At 32.7% G+C, this 27,346-nt stretch overlaps 2 protein-coding genes and 2 long non-coding RNA genes across 6 annotated transcripts; 3 read left to right on the top strand and 1 right to left on the bottom strand.

Moving 5' to 3' along the window:
- Window positions 1-3: 3 nt before the first annotated feature.
- LOC109604855 (uncharacterized) lies at window positions 4-1,597 on the top strand. The gene is made up of 4 exons (XM_020021402.2): window positions 4-312; window positions 366-588; window positions 642-959; window positions 1,009-1,597. The coding sequence occupies exons 1-4, from the start codon at window positions 133-135 to the stop codon at window positions 1,284-1,286; spliced, it is 999 nt and encodes a 332-aa protein (XP_019876961.2). The 5' UTR covers window positions 4-132; the 3' UTR covers window positions 1,287-1,597.
- A 5-nt stretch (window positions 1,598-1,602) lies between these two features.
- On the top strand, window positions 1,603-3,605 carry LOC109604857 (uncharacterized). The gene is made up of 3 exons (XR_002191904.2): window positions 1,603-1,656; window positions 1,715-1,875; window positions 2,001-3,605. It is a non-coding gene; the product is annotated as an uncharacterized LOC109604857 (long non-coding RNA).
- Window positions 3,606-4,139: 534 nt separating this feature from the next.
- On the top strand, window positions 4,140-26,562 carry LOC109604854 (uncharacterized). Of its 3 annotated transcripts, XM_049968353.1 has the most exons (12): window positions 4,140-4,491; window positions 7,893-7,994; window positions 9,500-9,800; window positions 17,362-17,685; window positions 18,832-18,977; window positions 19,108-19,212; window positions 19,270-19,428; window positions 20,491-20,991; window positions 21,091-21,684; window positions 23,226-23,439; window positions 23,498-23,746; window positions 24,083-26,562. In XM_049968353.1, exons 1-12 carry the CDS (start codon window positions 4,381-4,383, stop codon window positions 24,142-24,144), a joined length of 2,868 nt encoding a protein of 955 aa, XP_049824310.1. In that variant the 5' UTR covers window positions 4,140-4,380; the 3' UTR covers window positions 24,145-26,562. The 3 variants fall into 3 exon arrangements, with proteins under 3 accessions (XP_049824310.1, XP_049824311.1, XP_049824312.1); XM_049968354.1 differs by lacking the exon at window positions 19,270-19,428; XM_049968355.1 differs by lacking the exons at window positions 4,140-4,491; window positions 7,893-7,994; window positions 9,500-9,800 and adding an exon at window positions 14,773-15,293.
- On the bottom strand, window positions 12,190-14,351 carry LOC109604863 (uncharacterized). Its single transcript, XR_002191907.2, has 2 exons — window positions 14,246-14,351; window positions 12,190-12,366 (listed from the first exon to the last, which is right to left on the bottom strand). It is a non-coding gene; the product is annotated as an uncharacterized LOC109604863 (long non-coding RNA).
- Window positions 26,563-27,346: the final 784 nt, after the last annotated feature.

Here is a 27,346-nt window from a genome sequence, read left to right as displayed (position 1 = left end):
ATGAAACAATAACGTTTGATTATAAAAATTAATGGTGTTTTTGACACCTATTGGCGAGTAGTCGAACTGTCAACTGTCACAAAGTCTATTTTGTGTAGTCAACATAACCTCACTATTCGTACAATTTAAACAATGACCGAAAGCAGGATATTCGACTTACTTTTAAAAGACGATTTAAATAACCCCACTGATTGTACGTTGGCCAAATTAAATAAGCAACATGTAGATATAATTTCCAAAAAGTTCACGGACGTTATTTACAATTCTTTAAAGCAAAACTCCCAAAATAACTCAAATAGAGGTTTAATATTGGTACCAAAAAAAAACATCAACAATATTGATTATTTATTAACATTAAATTGTAGCAATACATTAACAATGTTTGTGGAACAAATGAGGCGCACTTACACGAGGAAAGTTACAGTTTTGCCTTGAACAAAGTTTTAAACCAAGTCAAAAATGATGAGCTGCAACATATTTTAAAACAAGCCCAAGATGAATTAAATGGGCTGAAATGTAACGATTTGGCTTTGCAAATTTTAAAACACAATAAAAGGAAAAATTGTCCACAAATTAAGAAAAAAATTGGTTGGTTATTAAAAAGTTTGTCCTGTTTTTAGTTTAAAATGTTACCTTTTTAGAGTTTATCAAAAAGTGGGATCAGGAACAAATAGATTCACACTTTAAAAGGCACATTTCAATACAAAGAAACTCAAATTATTATGAAACAAGTGCTGAACTAGTGAGTTCTTTATTAGGGCAACCAAAAACTGATTCTGTTGCAAGGGATAATATTAAGGATAAGGATTTTAGAATGGAGCAAATAAAAAGGGCTTATTCAATACTAAATTTGCACAATAAACCTGAAACACTAATGGGGATATTAGACACATTAAAACAATATAAAACTTTAGAATCATTTGAAATTGAGTTTATTTATTGCTTATTTAACACCTCTGGTGAGTTTATTGAATGTAATTATGTAATTAACTAATAAAATTGTTTTAGATAGGACAAAAATCATCAAGTACATAATAGAAAACTTTCCCTTCACATATGAGAAGGTGGTGCTAAGGCTGTGTACAAAAATAATCAAGTGTGAGGATGAACAACAAGTAGAGGATTGCTTTGGGGCTATTTTAAAGGATGCGTCGTTCACACATCTGAGAAATCTATGTCTAGAGAATGTTGAACTTAAATGTAGAATTAGGTGTCTAATTTATGAATTGTACAGTCATAGTTTTTGTAATAAGAATTTAATACAGTTTTGTAATTTATTTAATTGAATAAAAATTTCGTGATAATATTTTGTGTGTCATTTAATTATAACAAAGTGCATACTCTTATAAATGCTAATCAATATTAAATTTACACAATAATTAATTAATTAACGCCTAATATACATTAGATTTTAATGAGTAAAAGAAAACAAACAAAAATATTGTTGCTAGGCTCCCACTACATATTTTTGATACTCTGACTTAGAAGGCTTGGAAATCCCCTGTGAACTGGATTTTCGTGGTGTATAAAACAAATGAAGAAAAAACTTTAGGTCGTCAAGACAACTAAAAATAGATATTAGTTATAAATCCACAGAAGCAGCTCATTCATTCACTGCCTCTCACAGGCAACACATCACAGTTCGTCCAGGTCCAGGTATGCACTATTATTTTATGCATTTAACTTTATTCCAATTAAGTTTTCTTTTAAATAGATACAGCTTCAAGTCCCAAGCAAATCCAAATAGAAGATACAATGGTAACAGATCAGGATCAAGGGACTAACTCTCTCTATTTGTGGGCAATCTGTGCCTGGGTCCTGGACGGGTGGATGAGTCTATCCCCTAACATCTTGCCATACCAACAAACTCGAAAGGTAACATTCACAACAATTTTATCATTTTTTAAAATTATAAGGATAAAACACGTTGATACCAGATTAATCAAAAGGCAAGTTTCAACTGGTAACTGCAGCTATTAAAATGATCTGTTTGTTTCCAGACCCTATAATAATCGCAGAATGTAATATGGTCCACCTTAGATGAATACTTAAGTCGCCACATCCTGCCCAAAGCTTCATCCAGCAACTGAAGATGGAGATGAAGCACCAGAAGGCATCAGGTACTTAAGTTCAGTTCATTGTAACGTGTGAACTGACGTATTCATCAGACTAAAGGCAAAAACTAATGAGTTTAATAACGTTATATATATTTTCATCTGTTGTACTATTGACATTTAAATAGTGCTAAAAGATGGATGCCATCAAAGTTTTCTTGGGACCATAGTTATTACCTTACTTCAAGTTGAAGCCATTTATTTTATTTGTGTGATTAAAATTATAGTAGGAGCATTTTATTGATAAAAGTTCAATTCCTGAATAACCGAGAAGTCTTTAAATGTAATGTATGTTTGGGGTTCTAAAAAAAAATGAGGCATTGCTTGTCCAAATAAGGACCCCACATTCATAGTTTTTTTTTGTTTGTACTCTTTTGTTTCAACTTTTGCTAATAAAGATGAAACCGCCTAATTACTAACAACAATTAGACAAATTAGAAACAAAGGTACAAATAAAATAAAACAATGGATGTACCCAGTCTTTAGTTGTACAGTCAATTTCTCAATTTTTTGTAGAACCCCAACAAGCATTATATTTGAGGATTTGTTCGGTGAAATTGAACTAATCAATAAAAAAATCCCTATATTTATCATACAAATAAGTCAAATAAATTTATTGATAAAAGTTCAATTCTGAATAACCAAGAAGTCTTTAAATATAATGTGTTTGAGGTTCTAAAAAAAAATGAGGCATTGCTTGTCCAAATAAGGAACCCCCACATTCATAGTTTTTTTTTTATTTGTACTTTTTTGTTTCAACTTTTGCTAATAAAGATGAAACCGCCTAATTACTAACAACAATTAGACAAATTAGAAACAAAGGTACAAACAAAATAAAACAATGGATGTACCCAGTCTTTAGTTGTACAGTCAATTTCTCAATTTTTTATAGAACCCCAACAAGCATTATATTTGAAGATTTGTTGGGTGAGGAAGATGAACTAGTCAATAAAAAATCCATACATTGATACACAAATAAGTCAAATTAAGTGGTTCTAAGTTTCAAGACTGACAACGACAATTTGGTCACAAACACATCTCGATGGTATCGATCTTTTGGCACTAATTTCATGTGAATAGACAGCAAATGAAAATGTATATAGCGTTATTAGACCCACGGTGGGCCAGCCTGAGTAAATAATCAAGTGTTGGGGGATCAGCCAATGGAGAAATAATTTAGCATTTGGACGAATTTGTGTGTAATGCAGTGTGAGTCCGGAAGGGCGCTATGAACGTCATAAGTACATTATGTACGTGAAAATGTACTGTTACCAATATGAAATACATTTGACGTCTGCGGCGTCCTTCCCGACTCACCCTGTATATATATATTTTATATATATTAAAAGAATGTGTAATCATCAAATTACATGTTTAAAATGTAAAAACGAACGAGAAATAAATGGCATCATTAAACTTGTTTGGAAGATGCTCAATTTATATGTAGAAATGATTTACAATTTATAAATAAATTATATATAAAAATTTAAATTGTTTTCTTGTGTTAATTATGTAACATAATGAGTCTAGCTAAAGTCTGACAGTTACTACACACAAAGAAATTTTAAAGTCATGTGCCCCTTCATCCATAGACTTTCTGGGGCCTTCAATGACAAGCAGGGATGTTTCAATGTGGAAATCTAATTGAAGTTTAAAAAAATGATACTGATTAGTACACGTATTTTTGTCTGAATGGTTTATTAATTTACCAAACGTCACGTTAAACTAAAAATCAATGAAATCTGACCACCTGATGTATACGTTCCACTTTTTATGTCATCGACTATAAGTACAAAAATTTAAAGTTACAAATTGGGACTTCCCCTCGTATACAAAACGCAGTTTTGTAAACGTTCCGCTAGCATGAGTCAATTTTAGATAAGACCCAAGTAAAAACATGTTCTATTCGCATATTAATTAATAATAATCAGACAAACACCAATAAACAGCCTCAAATCGATACAGATACCTGCAATTCGTCGATCCATTGTTGCACTGCGTGAGCTGGCGCACGGTGGCGCTGCCCGCGCACACCGAAATGTCGTAAAATAATGGGTAAAAATGGTGGTCATATAATATTAAAATGTGGTTGTTATGTAGAAAAGACTACTTGAAATTGAAGAAAAAGTGCCGAAACGACTGGTGAACGGGCCGCACAGTGCGAAATCGTGATCGTGTTCGTGACCGGATTAATATGTGCGCATCAAGAAATTCGTGAAGTGCCTCGGGAACTATTTCTTATTTATTTTAGGCGGCCGCACGAATAATGGCCCCGTCGCCCGAAAATGACACCAGTCCTAAGGCCCCCGACAAATGCGACCGTGCGGACAAAGTGTGCCTGAACGACACCGCCAAGGAGAACGACAAAGACGCGAAGGTTCGTACCAGCCCCCATTTCGAACGCAACCTGCACCCGAATTCGCCCCCCGGCGGCGCGGTTTTGATAAAACAACGCAGGGCGACAATCGATAATTTACAAAATATCGTTCGTCAATTTGCCATTTGACAGGTGACGTACTTTGTGCCCGAACGGTGTTTTTGGGGCCCTTTTAAAACAGTGGGACAACAATCGGGGCCAAATTGATGTCCGAAGTGGCCGCGATTGAAAGCCGGACGGCCCATCAGCTTTCCTAACGTGACAGCTGACGTCCCATTGTTGGGCGTCAGCATTTGTTCACTACCAATTGGATTAACAGGCGATCGAAGCCAATTTTTGTGTGTCCCGGGGCAAAACATGCGGGTTCCGGCACCCGGCTTGGCCCCAGACACAATTGACCCACTTTATCCCCCCGAATCAGCTGTAAAAGTTCCAGTGAAATCGGGGAAAAATCGTAATTTTCGTCCCTGATTCATTCGGTCTATTAATAGCTGTGTGAAAACAAAAGTGAATTGCTTTGGGTGGTTGCTATTAAACCGGTTAAATTCGGATGGTGTTGGAAACCCCACGAAAATCGAGACATGTTTAATAACATTTGTTTCTTTATTGATTTTTTCTTTGCTGTCAATTGAGGTAACAGTATCAAAGTTTGGAACTTAATCCGGAGATGCACCTCGGAAATTTCCTGCCCTAACTAACTGTAGCAAACTTCGAAACGTATTTTAAAACTGCAACAATGTACAATGTACAAATACACACAATGCATTTCTATATAAATCTCTCCACGACCGAGTAAATGTGCTTTTTTTTTCACAATTGTGAAAGATGAGGAAGTTGCCACATAAATTGTGAACACCTTAATTAACAAACGATCGAATCGATTGCATAATTGTTTGCCCAACGCACACAATAAAAGCCACAAATTATACGAGTCGACAAATTTTATCACAGACACCAAAACGGTGTGGATAAACGTGGATTTGTTGTTGATTCGTTGCAAAAAAACTTAACAAGCCCATAAGTGTTTTCGAAATTAACGTCTGATGACCTAATCAGCTTTTTCAGACGTTTAATAATAGCTTGTTACAGCTGATAATGACCTCGTCCAATCGGGGCGACATCCTACTTAATATTTCACCCGAAAAAAACAAAACGAATGCAACAATCGTCCGTCAATTAGATCGATTTGCATGGGAGCGTGAAGAGAGGAATAAATAAAAATTACCTAAGTGAAATAGGCCAATCATTCGATTAACGGCGAGCCGTTGTCCGACGACGATTACCTCACCAAACGGGTCCGTACATAGAAGTGTTTTGGATTCGGTACGGTTCGTTCGTTGTGTATGACCATTTTTAGGATTGGCCCTTATCGATCTGGGCTACTTAATTAACATGTGGTTAATAAATTTGTGGTTGCTTCATCGTTAGATTTGGTTGTGTTGCAAAATATGTATGGCGCCTTTATATGGAAACTCTCACATTTTGTTATCCGATAGTTTTGTAAAGATTGTTACAAAAACTGCCTTACAATATGTTTCAAACAGGAAGACAGTTACTAATACTTGTAATCTAACACAATATTCTTTTTGTGTCAGAAACTGTTTTCTAAACGTAATGAAAACATGTTAAAATTTGACCATACTATTGTGATAAAATATTTTGTTTTTCAAACACAATTGGTTGTTACTAAATCCTGAACATATTTCAGTTTAGCGTTTATCAAACATTATGGAAAGTTACTAAAACATAACCATATTGTGATAAAATATTCTGTTTTATGTTGAATAATCAGGTACTCAAAAGACATTTAGATATAATGTCCTGTTGATCAATCATAATGGGGAGTTACTAATACTTGACCATATTGTAGTAAAACATTCTATTTCTAAGACAGAATAAGCAGTTACAAAACCTTTAACATATTTGAGTAAATTATTCTATTTATTAAACATTAGTAACAGTGAATTACAAAGGCCTGACCATATTGTGATAAAACATCCTGTTCCTCAAATATAATGGAGAGTTACTAAAACTTGAACAAACTTGTATATGTTGTTTTTCAAACAGAATTAGCTGTTACTAATGTTTTATAAGTTGAATAAACATTTACTGACTCACAGAGGCATTTCAATATAATGTCATGTTTGTCAATCATAATGGGGAGTTACTAATACTTGACCATTTCTTTCACAGAATTAGCAGTTACTATACCTTGAACATATTTGAGTATATTGTTCTGTAATTAATAACAGTGAATTACTAAGGACTGACCATATTGTAATAAAACATCCTGTTCTTCAAATATAATGGAGAGTTACTAAAACTTGAACATACTTGTATATGTTGTTTTTAAAACAGAATTAGCTGTTACTAAATCCTGAACATATTCCAGTTTAACTTTTATCAAACATTATGGAGAGTTACTAAAACAAAACCATACTGTGATAAAATATTCTGTTTTATAAGTAAAATAAACAGGTACTGAATCTCAAAGGCATTTCGATATAATGTCCTGTTCATCAGTCATAATGGGGAGTTACTAATACTTGACCACATTATAGTAAAACATTCTATATCTTAGACAGAATAAGCAGTTACTAAGCCTTGAACATATTTGAGTATATTGTTCTATTTATTAAACATTAGTAACAGTGAGTTCCTAAGGCCTGTCCATATTTTAATAAAACATCCTGTTCTTTAAATATAATGGAGAGTTATTAAAACTTGAACATACTTGTATATGTTGTTTTTCAAACAGAATTACCTGTTACTAAATCCTGAACATATTCCAGTTTAACTTTTATCAAACATTATGGAGAGTTACTAAAACTTAACCATAATGTGATAAAATATTTTGTTTTATATGTCGAATAAACAGGTACTGAATCTCAAAGACACTTCAATATAATGTACTGTTTGTTATTCATAATTGGAAGTTACTAATACTGGACCAAATAGTAGAACATTGGAAATATGTTTGTCTAAAATATCTGAGTTACTGAAACATGACCATATCGTTATTAAGCATTCTGCTTTATCAGGCATTAGTTACTAAAATAACTTGTACAACGTAAACCTTTAAAAAATAATTTATTCTTACCTGCCTGACACAACGAGTAAAGTTTAACCATTACAAATTGGTAGTGTGATATCATTGTTTGTTCCATCGAATAATTTATAGAATTTGTAATAATGAGTCTATTTTTGATAGCGTCATCGTTTTACCAATCCCGTTAATTTCGATTTATTTTTATTGCACATCAAGATTAGCGCTTCAATTTCGAATAAAACCGTTTTATTGCCCGTACGTGTGTAATTTACAACAACCAATTTATGTTGTCAATTTAATAATAATCGAAAATGTTTACCAATACCAATGAATTTTTTTTTTTTAATTTCAGACACTATCCAACCTAAACGACGACGAACTCAAGGCGCTGCTTGAGGAGGCGATCCACTACAAAAATCCGAAGGACAAAGAGGGCAAAAGTAAATTGTTCAAGGTAACGTACCCACATAATCGACCAATTCATATTTTAATTAATCGCTTTTACGTCGCACGGTGCGTGTATGTAAACACATCGTTTTTCGAGTTGATGTGGGTCAAGAAATGCGAATCCGAATGACACACTCGATAAATCCCACAATGATAATCGGCTGATAATCGTCTGTTAATAAATGAACGGTTTAATGCCATGTGAAGGCGATTAACCGTCCAATTAACGGATGTACTTTTATAAACAATTGTGATGTTGGACGTTTGGAATTTGTTCACGTTAAACTTTGTAAATGTAACATTTTTAAATGTTACTCATAATTGTGGACAACTATGTGTACAACAATAAAATATTTCCCAATTATTGATGATAATTGTATAATGTTTATGATTTTTTTTATGTTACCAGATGTAATTTTGTTAACGACGTGTCTGTTTTTATTTATGGCGTCATAACTAGATAATCTAACATTTAATTAATATTGTAATGAGGACGTAATTTTATGGGTGGCTAATTATATCGTCTTTGTGTCTAGTATTAAGAATACCAAATTAATTTAAGGTTGAAGGAGTAAATGAAACAAAATAGTTGTGTTAAGTCAGCTTTATTAAACTAATTTTATGTTGAATATTAATTTTTACTGCAGTTTTTTATTTGACAATTAATTTGTAAATTCATATGAGATAATTAATAATATGTTTTGTCTATTTTATATATTTAATTGATATAATCACTATTGAATAAACTTAAGTTAGTTAAAGTTTAATCATTACACAGAAAATAATTACTAAAAATTCAATAGAAAGTTGTAGTTTTCAAATAGAAAGTATAGTTACTAAAACTTGAGCCTGAACTTGAATATTTCAGTATATACTTCTGTCTTAAATGGAGACGACTGTTACTAAAACTTGAACATATTTGAGTTACAAACTCCACTAATTTGGATACAAGTCAGTTACTAAAACTTAAACATATTTCAGTATAAAGTTGTGGTTTTCAAATAGAAAATATAGTTACTAAAACTTGAACATTTTTAGATTTTAAAGTCTCGAATTTTAGGCACAAAAGACGGTTACTAAAACTTGAATCTGAACTTGAATATTTCAGTATATCCTTCAGTCTTAGATGGAGACGGCTGTTACTAAAACTTGAACATATTTCAGTTATAAACTTCAGTAATTTAGATACAAGTCAGTTACTAAAACTTAAACATATTTCAGTATAAAGATGGGGTTTTCAAATAGAAAATATAGTTACTAAAACTTGAACCTGAACTTGAATATTTCAGTATATCCTTCAGTCTTAGATGAAGAAGACTGTTACTAAAATTTCAACATATTTCAGTTATAAACTCCAGTTATTTAAATAGAAGTCAGTTACTAAAACTTATTTCAATAGAAAGTTATGGTTTTCAAGTAGGCAATATAGTTACTAAAACTTAAACATTTTTAGAAAGTTACTAAGCTCCTGACCATTTCCTGATTAAACAACGACGTTCAATCTGATTCCAGAACTTGCTGAGCAAGGCGGTCGAGGATGAGCGCAAGAACAGGGCGACGAGCGCGGGCGGCTCCGAGCTGGTGCGCTACTTCAACACGACCGCGCGGCCCAACGGCGGCCGCCGCTACGGCGGCGGTTCGGGCGGCGGCGCCCACGGCCAAGGCGGCGCCGGCGGCCGCCGCAAGCCCTCGTCCATATCGGAGAACGTGATGCACGCCGGCAGTCTGGACAACCTGGCGAACGAGGAGCTGTACGAGGCGGAGCGCAGGCATCGCACCCGTCGCAACGTCAGCGCCCGTCAGCGGGAAGGAGGTGAGTGACATGTTCCCGGGATCCGGTCACTGGATGGCGTTGGGGGTGTTTTCGATGTTGCAGGGGATGTTCACACCTAACACTGGCTTCCTCCTCTATCATTTATCATGTCCGACATTGTTTTGCTTTCGATTTTATTTAATAAACAACAACTTATTTATTTGTTTATAATAAACAATCATTTTTATTCCTTGTTACCTTTTTTCCATTCGTTTTACTTGAAATACTTCACTGTTGAAAGGAAACACAATCTGTAGATCATAAAAATGTCCCTATTTAAAATCTATTTACAGGAACACATAAACATTGTTTTTTTTTTATTCAGAAAAACTGCTTGGATGCATTTTCTTTGTAATGTTAAGTTTGCTTTGTTGTCTGCTTTTATGCCTTGCATAACTATTTTTAAATAATGCTTCATCAGTAAATATTATTAAAGTTGTATTGTATTTCAGTTCATAACTTACTAAGTTGGTTTACATACATAGTTTAAATTATAATGGATAAAATAGTTTCAGTAAATAAACAATAAAAAATAAAAACAAAACACTTTTTATGGAGAAACTTGGCTTTAAAGTTGTCTGAAAATATAATAAAATATTTCTAAGATCCTGTTTTACTAACAATTTGTTTTCTTTGACAGATTAGATAATAAAGTTATACACAAAATAGTCTTAGCTCCTCATACCTGAGGAATATTAGATGTGGAATAACATAAAAACAATAAAAAACAAAAACAATCATTTTTTATAGGGAAACTTGGTTTGAAAGTTGTTAGAAAATATAACAAAATATTTCCAAGATCTGTTTTACTAATAATTTGTTTTCTTTGGCAGTTTCATTTTTGAATAATAAAGTTATACACCAAATTGTCTTAGCTCCTCATATCTGAGGATTATTAGATGTGGAATAACATAAAAACAACAAAAAACGAAAATAAATCAATTTTTTATAGTGAAACTTGGTTTTAAAGTTGTTAGAAAATATAACAAAATATTTTCAAAATCCTGTTTTACAAATAATTTGTTTTCTTTGACAGTTTCACTTTTGTATAATAAAGTTATACACCAAATAGGCTTAGCTCCTCATATCTGAGGAATATTGGATGTGGAATAACATAAAAACAATAAAAAACAAAAACAAATCATTTTTTATAGGGAAACTTGTTTTTAAAGTTGTTAGAAAATATAACAAAATATTTCCAAGATCCTGTTTTACTAATAATTTGTTTTCTTTGGCAGTTTCACTTTTGAATAATAAAGTTATACACCAAATTGTCTTAGCTCCTCATATCTGAGGATAATTAGATGTGGAATAACATAAAAACAATAAAAAACGAAAATAAATCAATTTTTTATAGTAAAACTTGGTTTTAAAGTTGTCAGAAAATATAACAAAATATTTCCAAGATCCTGTTTTACAAATAATTTGTTTTCTTTGACAGTTTCACTTTTGAATAATAAAGTTATACACCAAATAGTCTTAGCCCCTCATATCTGAGGAATATTGGATGTGGAATAACATAAAAACAATAAAAAACAAAAGCAAATCAATTTTTTATAGGGAAACTTGTTTTTAAAGTTGTTAGAAAATATAACAAAATATTTCCAAGATCCTGTTTTACTAATAATTTGTTTTCTTTGGCAGTTTCACTTTTGAATAATAAAGTTATACACCAAATAGTCTTAGCTCCTCATATCTGAGGAATATTGGATGTGGAATAACGTAAAAACAATAAAAAACAAAAACAAATCAATTTTTTATAGGGAAACTTGGTTTTATAGTTGACAGAAAATATATTTCTAAGGTCCTGTTTTACTAATAATGTGTTTTCTTTGGGAGTTTTGACATTGAATACAATTTAGAGAATCCTGCAACAAATATAAAAAATATTGTTCTATTAGTAATTTATCTTTTGTTGGTTGTTCGAACATTAAATAATAAAACTACAGATAAAATAATTTCACTTACTCATCCATGAGTAACATTACTAAGTGAAATAACGTAAAAAATTGCAAATTTTCAGCATTTCGAATGACTCAACGCCGTTTACCCGTTTAAATACCGAAATGAAATAATCTCCCATTCGTATCACATCAGCAGCGGAGACGCAACACGTACTTCTCCCTCCTCCCCCAATTTCCGGGCCTCGAATGTGAAACCACCCCATCCGTTCTCGCATTTCGGTGTGCATTTAATTTAATTTTTAGAGTAAATGTTGCTCCGCAACACGAAAATTCAGTTCGACCTGTGTGTGTGTGTGCGTGTGAGAGGTTTTGTGTGTCAAGGCGTTCCTAAAAACGTATTTAGCATGCCGTGAATGGATCCCAAAGGGCGTATAAATTTTAAACGTTCAATTTACACCTTAATTTTGGTTTATTTAGAGTTTAAATGGCTTCGGTGTTCATTTATTCGGTGTATGAATATGTGAATATGTAATTTACACGTTTATTTTGGTGCCCCTTTCCGTCTTTTATGCCGTTTTGTTTCTCGTCCGGCATTTCGGTTTGCGTTGCATCCAAGGCCGACGCTTTTCGTGTCGCCCACGCGCGACGCTGCCACACCAAAACTGAAACAATATATTTAATACTTATTTATTAATTGTTTAATTAATGTAGTTCAGGAAAAGTATACGTTAATTAGTGGCTGGTGGTTTTTGCCATTCGCATTTTGGACTTTAGGACTGATTGTTTAGTCTTATCTTATCTGAAATTTGGTACAAACTTGGCAATGTCAATTGCAGTACGGCTGTGTTGTCGTAGTTTGTTTATTTACATCAGGTTTGTAGATAATGGTGTAAAATTGTGAAATGCGATCGATCCTAGACTTGTTGGTGTTACGTATACAAAGTGTTTTGGAACGGTCATATCAACAGTTTGAAGAAAAAATATTAATTAATTGAAATAATTAAGGAAATAATAAATAAATAAATATAAAAAAGTCATAAATTGTTAAAACATGTAAAAATGTCTGTTTTAATAAATGAACAAAATTCCTTCTTGAGTTTTAGGTATTCTTAATAATTTTAATCTGTTCTAATAAATAAATAAACTTTTTTCACAGGTTTGTATCTTTTGAAAGTATTCTAATTAAATTCAATATAAAAATTAAGAATTTTAATGGGAACAAATATGTCATAAATTGTTTAAAACGTGTAAAAATGTCTGTTTCAAAAAATGATCAAAATTCCTTCCTCAGTTTTGTATTGTTTTGGATATTTTTAATAATATTAACCTGTTCTAATAATACACTTTTTTTAGAGATTTGTATCTTTTGAAAGCATTCTAATTAAATTCATTGTAACAATGAAGAATTTTAATGAACACAAATAAGTCATAAATTGTTAAAATATGTAAAAATGTTTGTTTTAATAAATAAACAAAATTCTTTCCTGTGTTTTGTATTGTTTTGGGTAATCTTGATAATTTTAATCTGTTCTAATAAATAAATAAATGTTTTCTGGAGGTTTGTATCTTTTGAAAGTATTCTAAATAAATATATATTATAAATTACGTATTTTAACGAATTCAAAAAAAGTCATAAATTGTTAAAACGTGTAAAAATGTCTGTTTTAATAAATGAATAAAATTCCGTCCTGTGTTTTATATTGTTTTGAGTATTCTTGATAATTTTATCCTGTTTTAATAAATAAATAAACTTTTCTTAAAGGTTTGTATCTTTTGAAAGTATTCTAATTAAATACAGTATATAAATTAAGAATTTTAATGAACACAAATAAGTCATAAATTGTTAAAACATGTAAAAATGTGTGTTCTAATAAATGAATAAAATTTCTTCCTGTGTTTTGTATTTTTTTGGGTATTCTTGATAATTTTAACTTGTTCTAATAAATAAATAAACTTTTCTATCTTTTGAAAGTATTCTAATTAATTACAGTATATAAATTAAGAATTTTAACGAACACAAATAAGTTATAAATTGTTAAAACATGTAAACATGTCTTTTTTAATAAATAAACAAAATTCCTTCCTGTGTTTTGTATTGTTTTGGGCATTCTTGATCATTTTAATCTGTTCTAATAAATAAATAAACTATTTTTAGAAGATTGTATTTTTGAAGGTATTCTAATTAATTTCAGTACAGAAATTAAGAATTTTATTGTCACAAAATTAGTAAATTAACATAATCCTACCTTGAATTTTGTATTTTAATGAGTATTCTTAATTATTTCTAAATCTAAAAGACACAAAATTCTACCAATATTATTTATTTATTAGAACAAACTAAAATTATTTGAAACTTCTAGAAAATACAATAAGGAACTCACGAGGAAATTTTCGATAACATAAAGATATTTTACCTATTTTATCAAATTATATATTAATCAAAAAAATATTCTTAAAATATTATAAACCATTGATTTTTCTTATTCATAATTAATTAATCTATTGGAAATCATTTATGTTAAAAACAGATTCATTTCTTACCTTTAATTAGGAAACTTTAGAAATACATTCTGGAATTTATCGAAAACATTTGTTTTAAAGCTATACATAAATAATAAACTATTGTTTTCTTTTTAACTTGGGTAAACCGAATTTGACAGTTAGATTCATACCAACCACTCATGGCTCAAAAAGAAAAATTCCTATATTTTTGAAATAATTTTCCTTTTATAATTTATAAAGGTGTTTTTTACTAATAACTCTATTATTTTTGTAATAACTGCCAAAATATTTCAATGTTATAACAATATATTTATAAATATTCGAGTAAATTTTATTTTTGTCAACAATTTTCAGTTTGTGAATAAAATGTAAAGGAAGAACATTGTTAATTACCTTAAATTAATAATAAAAAAACACAAAAAATTACAGAAATAAGCTTTGATTTTATAAAAAATTACGTTTAATTCAACCACATGTTGATGGTGGTTTGAATGTTTCAAGTTGGCACCCATGACCGTTTTACATAAAAATTATTAAAACACAAAATTAAACACAAAATCAATTAGGCACTCGTGTTCGGACAACAGTGCGTCCGCGGCCGTACACCACAGAGAGTGAGACCCGACCGCGTCCCATCGCCGAGCTGGCAACCTCGCGGCCCGCCGAGCACTCGCCAGTCAGTCGCTCGGTGGTTTTTTATTTCTGACCCGGCGCACCTAACCTCAAAACCGTGCGATTCGCGAGTTCGCCCCGTCTGTCACACACGCACCGCCCCGAAATCCCGTTTTTTTTCACGTCGACCGCGTGTCCCCGTGCCCGTGTACGTGTGCGAGTGCGTGTGTGCGCGCGATGTGAGGCGTCGCGACGTCCGCATATACACACACAGCGAGAGAGATAGAGAGGAACGTTCCCGGCGCCCGTTTTTTCGCCACACGTAGCAGGCCCCCCCCGGCCGTCGTCGCCGCCAACGCCGGACACTTGTTGCACCCGGCACGCGGGGCACACGCGATGCACCGGAACTGCGAGTGCGACGCCTACCCGGTGAAACAGCACCTGTTGGACATCGACCATCTGAGGCCGGACGCCGGTAAAGAGGATTGATGTGTTTTGTTTTTTATTTAGGTTTTTGTCCCGCGGTGGTCGCGTGATCACCGCTGGCTGGGTCGGCTGGTGTGTGTTGCTGTTGTGTCTTTGGGTTCGGTTTTTTTTAGATGGGGTTTTGTGAGTCGGAAGTGGTACCGATGATAGTAATGAGTGTTTGTTATTGGTACGATTGTACGGGGTTGCGTCCGTCTGTTGTTGTTTATGGAATGTATTCGAGGTCGTACTTTTGACACTTGTAATGTGCAAGTCATTATTGTAGCGTTTTCGTTGGACTGTCAAGCTGCTTATTAATTATTATTATTAAGTGATAACACTTCAATTTTTAATGTATTGTTACCAATTTTTTGTGTATGACATGTCTGGACTTTTTAATTTGTTCATTAGTATATACTTCTTTTCAAAAACATTAACTACTATGCAATATAAAAATATCTAATTTGTTTACAGTCTATTTCTATTATTACTTTTACTTTCAACATTAATGTATATTTGTTAAATATTTCTTCTATTTCTTCACTATTTTGTTGTTACAAAGGTATAATATGTTTATATACTACATTTTTAGTTTTTTTATTCCATGATTGTTTTTTATCATTAATGAGGTGTAAAAAAGGATATTTATAAACACTTGAATAGCGATTAACCAAAGAAATCATACAGTTACGACCTGAATTTATCAAAAATAATCAAGTTATGTATTATTTAACTATATACTTCTGAGTATATAAATTGTGTAATGTATTTTTGTCTGTAATTTTGAATATTCTTGTGTATTATCAAAAATAAACATATTGAAGGACTCTGCTATATTTTTGTACTTCTGTTACTTTTAGTTCTAAAATTTTGTTTTACTTCTTCGATTGAATCATAGAATCATGTAGAAATGTTAGTTTCTGGTGATTATTCTCTTAATAATGGATACATTTGTGTGTTTTGAAGAATCTTGGTAGCAACATCTATATTATTATCCAAAATAAGTGTATCGAAAGACTCTGCTATGTTTCAGTGGTTACTTCAGTTACTTACAATTTTAAAATTTTGTTTTACTTCTTCGATTGAATAATTCCTGTTATAATAATTATCATACATATAAGTTTAATTGTCTTTCCTACTATAAATTAATTAATAATTCCTATAATATTATATCTTTATGAACAAATACTATAGAAATGTCAGTTTCTGGTGATTATTTTCATGATAATGGATATACTTGTATATTTCGAAGAATATTGGTAATAACATCTACATTATTACCCAAAATAAATGTATCGAAAGACTCTGCCATGTTTCTGTGGTTATTTCAGTTACTTTCAGTTTTAAAATTTTGTTTTACTTCTTTGATTGAGTAATTCCTTTTATAATAATTGCTATATATCTCAGTTTTATTTGTCTTTCTATTATACCTTAATAAATAATTCCAGTAGTGTAATGAAGGATTTGTGTATCTTTACAACATAAAAAATTACCATATCTAATTTTAAACAAATTTTAATAAATATTATTTTCATTTCTACAATTTTGATATACTTCTTTTAATTTTATTTTATTTCTTATATTGAGGACTGTCCTCTACAGTTAATAATACACTAAAAACAATTCATTTGACCTAGATTTTTTTATTTAAAATTGAAATTTACTAAACCGTAATCATATTTTTAATTGATACGGTCTATTTAATATTAAAAAATGTTATCCTCATACATTTAAACCTTCAGAAGAAAATGGCACAGCAAAATATCGTGTCTAAAAATGCATTTTTCTGTAATTGGAAAGTAATAACCGACTACAAACGGAAATATCATTTTCAAGTATAAAGTAAAATACTCATATCTCATTACAACGAAGGAAATAACTCGATAGACGCCAGTTTCCTTTCCGTAAATGCGGAAAAATTATTATAGCCCGACCTCGTTTCTCGAATGCAAAGAGAAATCTTCCATTTGTCACTGGAACAATTACTGCACAAACGTTTCGTACTGTCGCACTAATTCGATTATAAATCATTCGCGTTTATCTTGACCTCGTCACTAAAATCCCAAAAAATTTTTCAGGCAGTCTACCATGCAACGTGAACGCGAGCATGACGCAGGTGCACGACCTGCAGTTCTTCGAGGAGGCGAGGCGCAAGCGGGAGCTGCGCAACGCCCCGGACTACACCGCCATCGACATGGAGTCGATGGGGCTGCTCGAGGACGACTCGCTGGCCCAGAACTACCAGACGGAACCGCCGCCCGTCGAGCTGGCGGCGGCTGCGGCGGCCGCCGCCTCGGCCGATAGTGCGGCCGGGGTCCAGGCGCAGCAGCAGCAGCAGCAACAGGCCGCCCCGGCCGTTCAGGTGCCGGCCAAGTTCACCAGCAAGGCCACCCTGCAAGTCTGTGAGTGAATTTGTTGGCTTAATACTAATTGAATTGTGATAAAAACTTTCAAATAATCTTTATGTCTATGATAAATTATTTATATAATATTTATACATTCTTGCTGTTTAAAACAATTGTAAAAAAATTGGCAAACTAATTTAGTGTCCTATTAATCTTATAGAACTCTATCAATGTCAAGAATTAGGTTTTGGAGAGGAATCAAATCTGTTTCTAGTTTTTCTGTTGTGAAAAATACAATGTTGTATTAAAATTAATGAAATTCACAACAGCAATAGAATAAACAATAACAAATTGAACTATGAAGAACGCATTTTTCCATCTGTTTTAGTTTTCATGAAAAACATCATCAAAATCAAGAATTAGATTTTGAAGAGGAATAAAACTCTGTTTCCAGTTTTTCTGTTGTGAAAAATACAATGTTGTATCAAAATTAATAAAATTCACAACAGCAATAAAAAAATCAATAACAAATTGAATTATGAAGACCGCATTTTTCCATCTGTTTTAGTTTTTGTGAAAAACACCATCAAAGTCAAGAATTAGGTTTTGGAGAGGAAGAAAATTCTATTTTCAGTTTTTCTGTTGTGAAAAATACAATGTTGTATCAAAATTAATGAAATTCACAACAGCAATAGAATAAACAATAACATATTGAAGTATGAGAACCGCATTTTTCCATCGCTTTTAGTTTTCATGTAATATACAATTAAAGTTGAAAATTATGTTTTGGAAGAAACAAAATCTGTTATAATAATTATCTAAATAATTTACAAACTAATAAGTGTTTTACTAGTTTTAGATAAATATTATTTTCTTGTAAAAGTTTTATTTTTGCTATATTTGTCAAATATTTTTTAAAATTATTGCACAATTTATATTTACAATAAAATTTATCACAGCTTACGTAAGTAACAAACAAATTAGAGTGTTTAATTGCAAGTTCTAGATGAAAATGTGAGATAAATGTCACTCTGGGTAATTTTTATCCAATATTTTATAACAAATTTTATTTCATGCACAGTGCTACTAACAAGTTTCTATTTTAAACTAATAAGCTGTAATTAAATTTTTAATAATACCTTAAAAACTAACATTTACATTATCTCCACCATCACAGATTAAAATATTTGTTTAATATTTCAGCCAACGTGGACGACTGCGTACAATTACCGGATTTGGAATTAAACAATGACAAAAAGACATACGATCTGGAAACACTACAAAACAAAGTGATACACAGCAAGTACAGCGTTTACATCCCCACTTACAGAATGATTGACGAATCCAAAGTGAGTAAACCGTATTTATATTGGTAACCTTTAAATTATTCATTTGTTTATGCCTTACGTACACAATAAATAAAACTTATTTACCCATTTACTTTTAAAAATGTTAGTAATCATGTTCTCTCGTTTGCAGAAGGTAGATGAGAACGGTAACGCTTTGCAACAGACCACCAACACCAAGTCGAAAAAGAAGAAGATCCAGAGCGACAAGAACGTAGTGCTGATTGCATCGGAAAATGTACGTAAATCGTTTTTAATTGTGTTTGGGGTTTTGGTGTTGATGTTTTTGTGATAGGTGGAGGGACATCGTAGCGACATCATCAACGACATACCCAAGCTGGTGGAGTTTATCGGAGGATCGGAGGCGTTGGGCAAGCGTCCCAACGTGCACAAGTCGAAGCAGCTTCACAAGCAACATACGTCCGAAGACGGCTCCAAAGGTGGAAGCAAAAAGGTATTCATCCCTCCTAAGTTGGCTTTATATCGAGGGGGAAGCGAAGTAGAAATCTGTTTCTGTTTTTTTTGTTGTAGAAAACACAATTTTGTTTTAAAATCAATGAAATTTTAGTCAGCAATAGACAAAACAATACTAAATCAAATAATGAAATCCGCATTTTTCAAATACTTTTAGTTTTCAAATAAAGCAGTGTCAAAGTCAAGAATTAGGATTTAATGAGGAAATAGTCTGTCTCCAGTTTTTCTCCTGTAAAAAATTCAATTTTGCCTCAAAAGCAATGAAATTTTAGTTTTCTTGTAGAACAGTGTCAAAGTCAATAATTAGAATTTAAAGAGAAAAAAGCCTGTGTCCAGTTTTTCTATGTAAAAATACAATTTTGTCTCAAAATCAATTAAATTTTAGTCAGCAATAGACAAAACAATACTAAATCAAATAATGAAAACCGCATTTTACATTTTTAGATTTCAAATAAAGCAGTGTCAATGTCAAGAATTAGGATTTAAAGAGGAAATAGTCTGTTTCCAGTTTTTCTACTGTAAAAAATGCAATTTTTTCTCAAAATCAATGAAATTTTAATCAGTAATAGATAAAACAATACTAAATCAAATAATGAAAATCGCATTTTTCAAACATTTTTAGTTTTCAAATAAAGCAGTGTCAAAGTCAAGAATTAGGATTTAAGGAGGAAATAGTCTGCCTCCAGTTTTTCTACTGTAAAAAATATAATTTTGTCTCAATATCAATGAAATTTTAGTCAGTAGTAGACAAAACAATACTAAATCAAGTAATGAAAACCGCATTTTTCAAACATTTTTAGTTTTCAAGTAAAGCAGTGTCAAAGTCAAGAATTAGGGTTTAAATAGGAAATAGTCTGTTTCCACTTTTTTACTGAAACAAATACGATTTTGTCTCAGCACCAATGAAATTTTAATTAGCAATAGACAAAACAATAATAAATTAAATAATGAAAACTGCATTTTTCCACTTTTTTTGGTTTTCTCTTAAAGTATCGAGAAATAATTTATGGCGGGCTATTTTTTATTTCATTTACCTTTACAGCAAAGAGCCCACTCGACCAAGGGCAAGGAGTCGCGGGCGTCCGAACTGAAGAAGAGCAACTCGTTGGGCGAGATCTCGACAGCTAATTTGGCGGACTTCGCGTTCGGCACTGACGTGGACGCCGACGGCACGAAACACGGCGACGGCGGCGCCAAGGTGGCGTTGCGCGTGACCAAGAGCAACAACGCCGACAGGCCGCGCGAGCGACGCTCGTGGGGCACGGTGGAGCCGCCACCGTTCCCCGGACTGTCCAACGACACGTCGAACGAGCACCTGGAGAACAGCGCCGCCGCCGACACTTGGATCGAGACCAAGACGAAGAAGAAGAGCAAGAAGCGTCGCAACTCGGTATCGAGCGGCGGCGGCCGAAGGCAGGCGACCGGCACCGAAGGCTGCGCACGGCACGCCCACAACAGGGCGCCGTCCCCCGACCTGCGGGGCAAGGTCGCCTGCTCGGTGCCGCACAGCGAGAAGTCGAACGACTCTTCCGACGTCGACTCGGTATTTGTTTATTTTATACATTATTTGTGCTGTCGACACAATTTTTTATCAAATTTAATGAAATTCTAGGTATTCAATATATTAAATATTCCGTTCTAGGTCCATTCGTTGCCGATCGACGGCCTGAACACGCCGATATCGTACGCGGATATCGCGAAGAACAGCAACGACCGCCTCAAAGAGAAGAAGCTCTCGCCGGAGAAGCCGGCCGTCGAGCCGCCGCCTCCGACTGTCACCAAGGTGACGGCTGTCCCGCCTCCGGCGGCTCCCGTTGCCGTCGTCCCCGTTGAGACTCCCCCAGCACCGGTCCCGCCCGCAGTCGTCAAGGACAAAGTCGTACCGCCCGAGCCGGTGCACCACGTCGAAGTCCGCACCGCCGCGGCTGTCGTTACGGCCGCCGTCAAGACTCCGACCGTTCCCGTCAAAATTCAGACGCCGCCGGACGTCACGAACTTTAAGAGTTTCCCGGCTATCAGTGGCGGCAAGTCGCATGTGGCGCAAAAGGACGCGGAGAAGGTTAACGGTGGTAAAGTTGTTGGGCAACAGAAGACGAAGGCGGGTCCGCCGACGCCCAGTTTGGCGGCCATCACGGCCGGCAAGGGCGCCAAAAACGGCGGCGTTTCTAATGCTAAGGTCGCGTTGCCCGTCACTGTACCCACACAGAACGATATTAATATACAGAATGATTTGACGGTGAGTGACTTGTGTTATTTAATAAAATTTCGATTCAGTTCTTATTTAGGGAAACTAATCATCATTTTGCTATAAAGTAATTTTATATTTAAGTAATAATAATTTAAATTTTAATAATAATCTAATTAATAATGCCAGAAAAAAATATTTTAATGTTAATTTTAAAATAGTATTGTCTTATTTTCTGAAAATGCAATTTAAAAGTTCATATTTAACAAAACTAAACAATATTTTACTATAAAATCATTATTAATAATGATAGAAAAAGTATTTGAATGTAAATTTTAAATTAGTATTGTCTTATTTCCTGAAAATTTAATTTAAAAGTTCATATTAAGCAAAATAATTTGAATTTTAATAAAAATCTAATTAATAATATTACAAAAAAGTATTTGAATGTAAATTTTAGATTAGTATTGTCTTATTTCCTGAAAATTCAATTTAAAAGTTCATAATTAACAAAATTAAACAATATTTTACTATAAAATCATCTTTTATTAAATTAATAAAGCAAATAAAATTTTAATTTAATCTAATTTTTTTTAATTTAATTAATAAAAATCTAATTAAAAATGTCAGAAAAAAGTATTTGATTCAAAATTTTAAATTAGTATTGTGTTATTTCCTGAAAATTCAAGTTAAAAGTTTTTATAAATTAATAAAGCAAAATAATTTGAATTTATTTATTATAAATATAATTATAAAAATTAAGGTAAAGATAAATTGATAAACATGTTTTTGTTTTTGTTGTGAAAATTAATCCCACTTATCAGTGTAATAAATTCTATGACTATTTAAAATTAAATTTACACAACATAGCAAAGGTAATACAAGTCAAGTAATTAACAACGTTAAACAAATTTACTTGTGCATATTCCACACAGTTGAATAACAACCTCATTTTTCAAAATATTAACAACAATTTGTCCTCTATTAAAAAAGAAATTATAAATAAAATACGTCAAATATTTCTGAAAAAATATCAATAATCCTCCATAAAGGGACCACGAACATTTGAAAAAATCTAAGAAATCACAAAATTTAAATTTATTAGCCGAGAAAATCATAAACACTTTCAAATGTAAATGAGCAAATCCACAAAATATTGGAAATTTGTAATCGTAAAATTAATCCCAAATTAGGTCTCATTATAAAGTGATTTCTTGCATAATAAATGGAAGCATTATCGCAGGTATTCCGTATCGGAATTCTATTTGCTAACCATCTCGAGATAAGATAATCTGTTAATGGATCGTTTAAAATATGCCCCATTCACTTTTAGTCACTTTAAAACGAATTGTTGTCAGTGTATAACCCAGTTTTTGTTGTGCTGTTTGTGTTTTGCGTTAAGATGGTGAGGAAAGTGAAAAAGGTGAATTAGTGTTAATTTTCTCCCTTGTATATCTTAGTAATGGTGAATTTTGTGGCTAATATTTACTATTTTATACTATGTGACAATGAGAGGCGTCAATTAATTAGTCTTGCCACTGATTAGGTTACGTATAAGCTTAATTGTTAATAAATCGGTGATTCCCCGACAGATAATCCAGGCGAATGAACGCGAGAACATACAGTTCAACGCCCAACGCCTGCCCCCCAATATACCGGACGTCCAGTCGATTGAGAAGCATTTCCTGAGCGGGGCGAGAGGCGTCCAACCGTCCGAAGAGACGGCCCTGCCGCCCGACAGCCCGCCCAGTGCCTCATCCTCGTCCAGCGTTGTGTCGCACGAGACTGTCGCCATGGGAGACACTGGTAAGTTAATGTAATACTGTACTAAAATAACAATTTGATGTACTTTGTTTTTTTGAAGTTAACACGAACGGTCTGAGGGAGGCCTCCACTTCAACGATGTCTTCGTCGTCGGAGGAGGACCAGGCGCCACCGGTTGTTATACTAAGCGGCGTCAACGGCAAAGAGGTGCCGGGTTTGGTGTTTGGATTCGAGGTGAATGAGCAACTGCTTAACGAAGACGTGTGTGAGACCTTCAAGGCCCGTTACTACATGCCGGAGCAGTACGACTCCCGTCACCACGACAAAATCGTTAACTTTATAGGTTTAGGTGAGTTTTATAGTGATCATACACCAAAAGAATCATACACTAGCAAAATATGTAAAGAAATATTACTTATATGTCGAAACTTGAGAATTTTCCAAATAGACATATTTTACACTTAACTAGCATTTTATTTCATTTTAAATTTTACTAGTATCCTGGGTGTCCCAGAATAATGGTATAAAGGAAGAAAATCTTTATTATTTTAGGAGAAAAGTCTTCATAGTCTATAAAATCACAATTTTAGAACTAATTAGACAGAAAAGGGTTAAATTATTAGTTTAAGCACGTCTCCCAACAAAATTTACGCAAACCTTTAACTCATTTATATTTCTGTTTCAGCTTGGGAATCGGTGGTGAACCAGTCTAGCGACAAAGTGGTGTACTACGTGAACGGTCAGTAAAAAGTAACCACGAGGAAGTGCGCGTGCGCCACCGGACAAAAACAATTTACATAACTAATTTTTGTGTATTTAAATAATACTAGTCAAAAAAGAATATAAAAAAAACCCAATAAACAATAGAACGAGGATCGTGTGCGGACCGGAACGCAGGAGTGCCGTTTTATAATGTTTAATTTGTTAATTGTGCAACAAAAATAAAAATGGGAGCAAACACGGACCATCTCGAATCGTACCACGGTCGCGTCGGAGCAATGTCGAGTTGATGATGCGGCGTCCCGACGACCGGTAACGAGGTTTCGGGACGCCACACACCCCCCTATTAAAATAAAATCACCCCCTTCGTTGTGTTTAATTGTACTGTTTTAAATGTCGGGACTAAATGAAGCGAGTTTGTAATGCTTTAGGATCGTTTTTAGACACGGTTGTAGTGACCATCATCCGTCATCAATCATCAATCAACAACAATCATCGTCGTCATTATAAAAGTGATCGTATATACATATGTAAAAAGTGTCTATATATATATTTAACTGTATTAGTGAAATTACAAGGTTTATATGTAGGCTTATTTTTGGTTCCAAAACACTTGCACACCTAGGACTAAGAGGTCGGTGGATGTGGGGGTCACGGGCACGGTTGATGCAACGAATAAATCTTCAAAATACGCCGCAAGCTCTCTAACGTCGCCCCACAGGAAAGACAATCAATTTGGCCGCAGTTTCGATCACAGTAAAGCAGATTGCATCGAATGAATTTGCCCCCCTGTTTATGTATATACTTGGCCTCCTTTTTTTTGTAATTTACTACTACGGGGTGCCCGTCCCTACCACAACCCGCCTCCCCACTGAATGAAACTCAAGTGTTTGGCATATACATAATATTTTGCTGTTTAATCATTTTAAGACGTATTTTTGTTTGGTCAATGTGTTTCTGCCTTATTTTTTATGATTTACGAACGTTTTTCCTAAATAAACATAAACCAGGCTTCGGCCTAGGCCGAAGCTGTTTAAAAAAAAACGTAAAATGTGTAAAAATTTTATAATAATATTAACACACAACTGTCAGTCGTTTGTGCTTTGGAAGTTCCCTAAACAGAAAAAAATGAATTCACAGGGTAAAAATGGTATTCATTAGGAGTTTATTTAATTTGTTTTTTTGGATTTTAGTTTATGGTGCTTATTTATTGAACTTCCGGACCGGAAACGGCTGACACCAGAAACACATTGAAGTATATACGTAAAAACACGGTCGTGCTCAGATTTGCAATGATTTACATTTAATATGAGCAGTTTTACTGGTCGCAGACTCGTTCCTGTTTTGTTTTTAGTTAACAAATTGTGCTGCCCACTGCTTCCAACACGAACGTGGCGCACGGCATTTATATTTTTTTGTTTTTGTTTTGAGTTTTTGGGAATCTGAGCCTCGACACACATCAATGTAACATAGATATCAGAGTTAAAGCGTTTCTTTAACAATGTTTATTTATTACTGATTAAAGAAAAAAATTTAAAGGTAAAATTAAGTTCCGGAGGATGGCGACGTTTTCAACCACAAAAAACTCGTTGATCCCGGGGGACGCTATATAAATGTAAAATAGTTGTAATATTTAATTAAAAAAAAAGCTAAGTCATTTTTTAGTTCTTACGATAATGGCTAAAATAGTTATTTTTGAAAAAAAAATTTTAGACAGTTAGATGAATATGTCAAACTAGATTTTGTACCAGTATTTCGTTTTCTCAAATAAATTTACATTTGTGCAGTTTTTCGCAGGTATAAATGAAATTGATAAACACAAATTCAGTACTGGTTTCTACAAATAAAAATGCTAAAGGCGAATACCCTGATTAAAATTACACGCTTTTGCGCAAACTAAGGAAATTATTAAATGATGAATTCGCGATTTGGATCAGTTCAGGCCCGGTTTGCACGGTTTTATATCAATACTTATATTTTTTAATTAATGCAAACCGCAGAAAGGACCCAAATGCGATTAACAGGTTTACAAACGTTTTTGTATTTCGGATAACTTAATAAATTGAGCTGATTTTCGTTTATTAATAATTATGCTTTTATTAATTTTATTCTGTAGAATTCCAGAGAAGCGTAAAAGTGTATAATTGTTGTTATTTTGTTATATTTTTCATTTTTTTTGGTTATTTTATTCACAAAGTTTATATATATTTTGTATAAAAGGCAATTGTAAAATAACATAATCTTGAACCGTTGTTTCATTTAAAAGCGATTTGTGATTTTACGTGAATTTTTTTTTTGTGGTAAATTGTAACATACTTAGCAACTATTAACTTTTCTTTAGTTTCCAGGATATTTACTCATGACATTTTTTGAAATCAATTCAACTGTTATATTTTTAAAAATGAAAAGTTAATATTGCTTTCTGAATAAACGATAATTTATTCATTTGTGTTTTTATTTATTTTAACCCTTCAGTTCATTATGACAATTTTTCAGTATTAATCAAGAGCATTTAAATTTAAAAGAAAAAATACCAAAAATTAATAATTTTGATGAATTTTAGAACGAATTTTATCAAAAATTAAAAAAAAATTACATAAATTATATATAATACATATATAAATTGATATATATAAATTGATATACTTAACTAAAAAAATTACACAACTTATACAGTGTTTAAATGAATTTACACTAAAATTAACAAATTTAATTAAAAATTCAATTAATATAGCTCAGTTTTCATTTAAACATGAAATTTTAGAATAAAATTCTTCCTCAATTTTGTATTTAGAATAATAGAAACTAAAAATACACAAATTATACCAGTTTTATATATATTTACACAAAAATTGTCAAATTTAATAAAAAGTTCAATTAATATTGCTCAATTTTCACAATAACATTATGAAAATTTATTAAAATAGACAATTTTGTTCCAAATTTTGCCTAAAATTAACGATTTTTCTCAATTTTGTATTAAAAATCATCAAAAAATTAATAATTACACAAATTACCACCAAAATTGACAAATTTAATAAAAAACTCGATTAGTTTTCTAAACTTTTACTTGAAAATTAATAAAATACACTAAAATTAGACAATTTTGTGATAAAAAAGTACAAAAATATAAATATTTAATTCAGTTAACCTCAATTTTGACTTAAAAATCATGAATATTTAAAAATTCAGTTGTCCTATTCAAACGAATAAGGCCTATGGTGTTAAA

Source organism: Aethina tumida, chromosome 6 (genome assembly GCF_024364675.1).
Source record: "Aethina tumida isolate Nest 87 chromosome 6, icAetTumi1.1, whole genome shotgun sequence".
NCBI lineage: Eukaryota > Metazoa > Arthropoda > Insecta > Coleoptera > Nitidulidae > Aethina > Aethina tumida.
Note: the sequence above shows the minus strand (reverse complement) of the source record. Positions and strands in the feature narration are given on the sequence as shown.